At 40.8% G+C, this 6,793-nt stretch overlaps 1 protein-coding gene across 1 annotated transcript; it reads right to left on the bottom strand.

Annotated features, from left to right (window-relative positions):
• Positions 1 to 3,297: 3,297 nt before the first annotated feature.
• LOC146522885 (tripartite motif-containing protein 16-like) lies at positions 3,298 to 5,073 on the bottom strand. The gene has a single exon (XM_085154074.1). It carries the CDS (start codon positions 4,985 to 4,987, stop codon positions 3,767 to 3,769), a length of 1,221 nt encoding a protein of 406 aa, XP_085010200.1. The 5' UTR covers positions 4,988 to 5,073; the 3' UTR covers positions 3,298 to 3,766.
• Positions 5,074 to 6,793: the final 1,720 nt, after the last annotated feature.

Here is a 6,793-nt window from a genome sequence, read left to right as displayed (position 1 = left end):
GCTTTCTGGGAGTTTGTTCCAGATATATGGAGCATAAAAGCTGAGTGCAGCTTCTCCGTGTCTGGTTCTGACTCTGGGAACTGATAAAAAAAAAAAAAAAACAGATCCAGATGACCTGAGGGATCTGGAAGGTTCATACTGGGTCACGAGGTCACTGAGGTATTTTGGTCCTAAACCATTCAGAGCTTTATAGACCAGCATCAGAACTTTAAAGTCTATCCTCTGACGGACAGGCAGCCAGTGTAAAGACCTCAGAGCTGGACTGATGTGGTCCACTTTTTTGGTCTTAGTGAGGACTCGAGCAGCAGAGTTCTGAATGAGCTGTAGTTGTCTGACTGATTTTTTAGGTAGATGCTGTTACAGTAGTCAAGCCTACTAAAGATGAATGCATGGACTAGTTTTTCCAGGTCCTGTTGAGACATCAGATCTTTTATCCTTGAAATATTCTTGAGGTGATAGTAAGCTGATTTTGTTATTGTCTTAATGTGTTTTTCTAAGTTTAGGTCTGCATCCATCACTACACCCAAATTTCTCGCCTGGTTTGTATAAAGGTACAGTTTAACTGTGTCCACTCTGTGGCCTTATGACTTTGTATGGAACTTTTATTTAAAGAAATCAAAGCAAAAAAATAAATAAATGTTACAACATTATAAAATAGTCTGACAAAAATAATGATCTTTGTTGTTAAAACAACACGTACTACCAAAATTGATATCATAAACACACTGAAAGCTCTCTGACACACAGAGAGAGAATTTATTCAGGACCTTCTCTCTTTACCTGTTTATATATATATAGGTAGTCACTAATATTCTGCTTCCAAAGACTGAAAAGAAAATATGCAGACATGTAAGGCATGTACAGGCCAGCTAGGATTAGATGGTGACTTACAGAGTACACACTCCAGATTTCAGCAAGAGAAAATAAAGACACAATAAGCCAGGTTCTCGACCATAACTTTCCTAATGAGGCAGAGGACATAGGTCAGAATAGTGATATGCATGATCCAGTTTCTGAGAAGGACAACAGTATAGAGCATCAATCGGAAGACACAGACACATCTGATGAGTCTGAGGAGGAAGTCTCGGGTGCTCAAGCTGCTCCCACCCCTCGTGAAATGTGCAAATCCTTAAGTGATAAAGTGTCTTAGAGCTCAGTATATATATGGTTTCTATATTGACTTCCCTTCATTGGCTTCCTGCTAAATCCAGAATTGAATCCAAACTCCTGCTCCTCACATACAAGGCCCCATCTTATCTTAATGACCTTGTAGTACCATATCACCCCATTTGTGCACTTCGCTCTCGCTCTGCAGGCCTACTTGTTGTTCCCAGGGTGTTTAAAAGTAAAATGGGAGGGAGAGCCTTCAGTTTTCAGGCCCCTCTTCTGTGGAACCAGCTTCCAGTTTGGATTCAGGAGTTAGAGCCCCTCTCTAGCTTTAAGATTAGGCTTAAAACTTTCCTTTTTGGTAAAGCATATAGTTAGGGCTGGACCAGGTGACCCTAAATCCTCCCTTAGTTATGCTGCAATAGATGTAGGCTGCTGGGGGATTCCCATGATGCATTGAATTTTTCCTTTCCAGTCACCTTTCTCACTCACTGTGTTAATAGACTTCTCTGCATTGAATCATACTTGTTATTAATCTCTGTCTCTCTTCCACAGCATGTCTTTATCCTGTCTTCCTTCTCTCACCCCAACCAATCACAGCAGATGGCCCCGCCCCTCTCTGAGCCTGGTTCTGCTGGGGGATTGTATTGTATTCATGAGTTATTCAGGAGTTAGAGTTAGAGCCCCTCTCTAGTTTTAAGATCAGGCTTAAAACTTTCCACCCCTTGGTAAACCTGCTTCTGCTAGAGGTTTCTTTCTGTTAAAAGGGAGTTTTTCCTTGCCATTGTCGCCTAAGTGCTTGCTCATAATGGGTCATGTGACTCTTAGGTTTTCTCTGTATTCTTTGCATTATTTTAGGGTCTTTACCTTATAAAGCTTCTCGAGTTAATTATTGTTGTACAAAGGAGTATTGGGGCCACATTAAAAAAATATTATGGGTCACATTGAAAATAAAGTTGCAATTTTGAGATTCAAATCGTAATTCAATTTAGAAAAAACGTCAAAATCTGGAGATTACAGTTGTTTCGAGACAAACTGCAATGGTTGCTATACCCTCTGAGTTAGTGAAGTTGTGCTTCAGAATCAGTTTTAGTAACAAGGCAGGAAACGATTTCTCTTTTAGCACATAAACACAGTGTGGCAATCAGCATCAGGGCCTTGAGAAGAAGGAAGGAAGTAGTGTACAAATATTTCTTTACTGTACTTAAGTAGAATTTGCAGTAGCATTTTACTTGAGTACTTCTTTTTCTGACGTTTTACTTTCTACTCCTTACATTTTCAAAACAGACTCGTCAATTTAGGTTTAACACCTTTAAGGGTGAGTTATTATTTTGTCACTGCAGGCCTCAAATCAAACCGCTTTGAGGTTAAACAGTAAAAGCTTTATGCTGAGAAATGTGTGATATTATACCAAACTCCTCGCCTTCATCTGTTTGAAGTTTCTCACTCTGAACATCCTTAAAAGCAGATACAACAGATGCTCCTGCCTTGGTTTGAAGACACCTGACCTATGTATACTTAGAAAATCCATCTATACATGTCAGTAATATCTTACATTATCATTATCTGCACAATATTCACCCATATCAGCCAAATCAGCCTCAAACTGTTTGTCGAGTCCACTAATCAAAACTCCATTTCTGGGAAAATGTCTTCTTGCTGGTTTATGAATTGTGTAAGTATCTTCCCAACAAAGACCTCTCTAGCTTAACGGGCAACACTGAGTTGTATTTTATATTTTTTATTATTTCAACAACTTTACAGGACAAATTTACATGCAGGACAGAGACATTTCTGCCTCTGTCACTCAAAAAGTGTACAATATATTTGTTTTAACTTTTAATCGTAATAACACAGAAATAAACTTTTTACAACGAATCATCCATCAGTAAAAATCAATTCCAATACAACAAATTCAACATTCATATAAAAAAAAATTCCAACCCTTTTTTCTGAAGCATAACAAGTATTTCTAGCTGTTTTACTAAACTGTAAACTGTTACTGTTTTTAGACACAGTTCAGGGCAAAGACACATGTCTATCCTCCACAATATACAGGCCTGTATCATTTAGTTTTGATACTTACATGTATAAATGATCAAATGTGAATAGATTTTCATATAAAAAAGGACATTAAATGTCATCACTTTACATACAATAATAATAATATAATATCAAAAACCTCAAGGATTCAGTTTTTTGTTACATTTTAAAAGTTCAAACCTCAAAGACATTAAGTTTACAGTCATGTATGATCAAGAAAATCAACAATCTTCACATTTCAGAAACTGGAACCAGCTTTAAATGTGATTAAAATAATGATAAAACAATCAATTCTCTAATCATTGACTAACTGATGAATCACTGCAGCTCCAATATATTGTTGCATTTGACAACCCACTACAGCAACTACAGAATAAAACCACTAACCAGACTGATGACAGATTTCAAACATGCTGAATATGAAGAGTAGTATCATTTAAACTCACATGATTATCAGCCATAAGAACAAATTCAGATTTATATTGATGTAAGGTATATAAATGTAAGTACAGTTTGAATCAGTGCAATATTATTTTCACACATCAATGGACCACTGAACTTCTCAGCTTCTAAAATGTAAAGCCTCATTTAGAAACTACACAAGTACATATAATAGTCAGGGATCAACATGAACCTGTCTTCTCTGTTTGACTTTAATCAACTCTGCAGTGGCTCCATAAAAAACAGGATAAACTCCAGCATAGAGCGGCTGAGTGAATGTGGTCTGGACTCTGTGGAGGAGAGTCATGGTTTCAGAGATGCTGTAGAAAGACAGAATACCTGCTCTGTGATCCAGGTACACTCCTACTCTGGAGGACTGAGGACCTGAGAGGACAGTTTGGACATCGTTGTGCCAAAATCTATAACCGTTTGTGTCACAATATAATGACCAAGACTTGTCATTGTATCCAAAACCACATTCTTTGTCCCTCCCGGCTCTGCTGATATTCTTGTATGCGACTGCAACACAAACTCCTCCCCCTCTCCACTCCACCTCCCAGTAACAACGTCCAGTCAGACTCTCTCTACTCAGAACCTGATACCATCCAGTGAATCTGTCTAGATGATCAGAATAAGACTGTTCTTGTTTCATCAATGTTACGTTTCTGTTCCCCTCAGATAATAACAGATGTGTGTGGGCTGTGTTTGGATCCAGTGTGATTTGACGTGAATATTTTAAGAATCCAGCTCTGGTCTTTGGCTCTGCTGGTGACAGTAAAACATCCTCTTCAGTGACTGTCAGTGAGATGTTTGTCCATTCCTCTCTCAGAATGTCCTGTAGTTTATCTCTGGTCTCTGACACAGCTGCTGTCACATCCTCAAAGTAGCTCAGAGGACAAATATTGATGCTGGATGAGTGTGTAGACTCACTGAGTGCTGACAGTGACGGGTAGTTGTGTAGAAACTGGTTGTGATCCTCTGTGTGTGAGAGCTGCTCCAGCTCGCCGTCTTTCCTCTTCAGCTCAGCGATCTCCTGCTCCAGCTTCTCCTGAAGCTCTTTGACTCGACTCACTTCAGTTTCCTGCTGGGATCTGACCTGCTGCTTCACATCAGAGCTTCTTTTCTGGATGAGACGGATCAGCTCAGTGAACATCTTCTCACTGTCCTCCACTGCTTTATCAGCAGAGCCATTGATGGCCTCCACCTCCTGTTGAAGCAGCTTCACATCTTTCTCTCGCTCCTGGATTCTCTGCTGGATGTTTAGTCGTCTCACCTCGAGCTCCTTCTGCTTCTCAGTCCTTTCTGCTGCAGCTGGGACTGTTTCATGGCCTTTATGTTCATCCATTGTGCAGAGATAACAGATACTCTGCTGATCAGTACGACAGAAAATCTTCATCACCTCATCATGACGAGAGCAGATGTTCTCCTGGAGCTTCTTGGAGGGGGCCACCAGCTTGTGTTTCTTTAGTGGAGCTGCATCATTGTGAGTTTGGAAATGTTTCTCACAGTAAGAGGCTAAACAGACCAAACAGGACTTGATGGCTTTCATCTTCCTCCCAGTGCAGACATCACAGGTGGGAGGGGGACGGGAGGGAACAAGGAAACATTTGGAGAGAGAGGAGTTCCTGTGTTTAAGAGCAGGAAAAAGAGGATTTTCAGGCTGTGCTTCATTCCAGGAAGAGGAGCAGTTTGAGAGTGATACTGTCTGTTTAACCCAGGGGTCGGCAACCTTTCTGATGATGAGTGCCATCTAAAATTCCCTCACAAGTCAACGTGCCATATGATTGCAAGAGCAATAAATTTAATAGACTTAGAGCTTTTCATTGTCGTTGTGCAGTTTCTTGCACAGCAAAATTGGGCAGCTGGACCACAAAGGTGCAAAAGTAAGAAGAAGAGAAACCAATATGCAACGGGGGGGGGGGGGGGGGGGGGGATAAATAAATAAAATAAAATAAAAAGCATATATGAGAGTGACACTTTATACATAGTGTATGTGCAAGAAACATGGAAACAGAAACACAAACATAAATAAAATGTCCGTTATATAATATAATAAATAAACTTACTGAGATATTGCACATAGATGATCAATAGCAGTGTCAGAGTGGATGTGTTGGGGAAGTCTGTACACACTCTTAGTTTGCATTAAGAGTTCTGGCACAGGAAGAAGCTGTTCTTTAGTCTGTTGGTTGGGGTGTGTGTGTAAGGGTGTGTTTTAACTGATGAAACTGTGCCGTACTCAGGGTCGGACATCTGATTGCTGCCTTTTACAAGCTTTATTGCACAAGTATAAGCTAACACCACTACAGTAACTGTGCCTTTACAGAAGCTAGGTAATCAACTGAAAGACACTAAATAAAACAACCATATAACAGTAATAAAGCAACCCTATTAATGACAGTACAGTTTGGTAATAGTCATGTTTATAACTTTAACATGTTTTTAATCAAGACAGAAAGTCACCAGATTTGATCCCACACCAAAGAGTCCACAGTATGTAAGTATTTCTCAGGTAGTCAGGGGGACGAACCACATCCTTCTTGCTACTTTACTGGCAGTAACACCACCAGCCTCCTTACGTCCCTGTGGAGAATGGTGGAATGAATTATGTCTGCATGAACTGCTCTTGAAGCCATACAGCTAAAAACCACACCCCAGACTTTTTTCTTCACTCGTCGCCTTACTGAGTCTCTGACAAAATACGGACCAAACAGGTCCAAAGTAGTGTATACTCGAAAGGGGCTGCTGGTGTAATGCATACAAGAGGAAGTGCATAACTTGGCCCTATACTTTCTGCAACTTATGCACGAATCAATCACCTTCCATACAATCCTGGAACCTCGATTTATCCAGCCTCTTTGCCTCATTCGAAGAAGGGTGGCAGAAACACCTTCATGGTAGACACGATGGGCGTCCTCAGCAAGGAGAGAGCTTAACCGACACTTGCAGAGGATCAGTGGGACCCCAGACCTCTCCTCCTCAACGGATGGAATCCGGCCATAGCACATCAAGAGCCCCGTTGTTTTATCCTTGTGCACAACCAGGTGGTTGAGCGTCGTCGTAGGGAAAGTCACACCTGCTTGGGCAGCGAGGTCCTGCAACGCTTCTATTGGTTCACCAGGCAGAACCCCCCTGTTACTCTTCCAATGCCAGTAGCTCCTCCTATCCCCAGAGAACTTTGGTAGGCTCAGGGGTGCGAGTG

The sequence above is a fragment of the Neolamprologus multifasciatus genome, chromosome 3 (assembly GCF_963576455.1).
Source record: "Neolamprologus multifasciatus chromosome 3, fNeoMul1.2, whole genome shotgun sequence".
Taxonomy (NCBI): domain Eukaryota; kingdom Metazoa; phylum Chordata; class Actinopteri; order Cichliformes; family Cichlidae; genus Neolamprologus; species Neolamprologus multifasciatus.
The sequence above is the reverse complement of the archived record's forward strand: the minus strand, read 5'-3'. Positions and strand labels throughout refer to the sequence as shown.

Excerpts from the sequence above, each read along its gene's own strand:
- LOC146522885 (XM_085154074.1), bottom strand. The coding sequence starts at position 4,987 with ATGAAGATTTTCTGTCGTACTGATCAGCAGAGTATCTGTTATCTCTGC.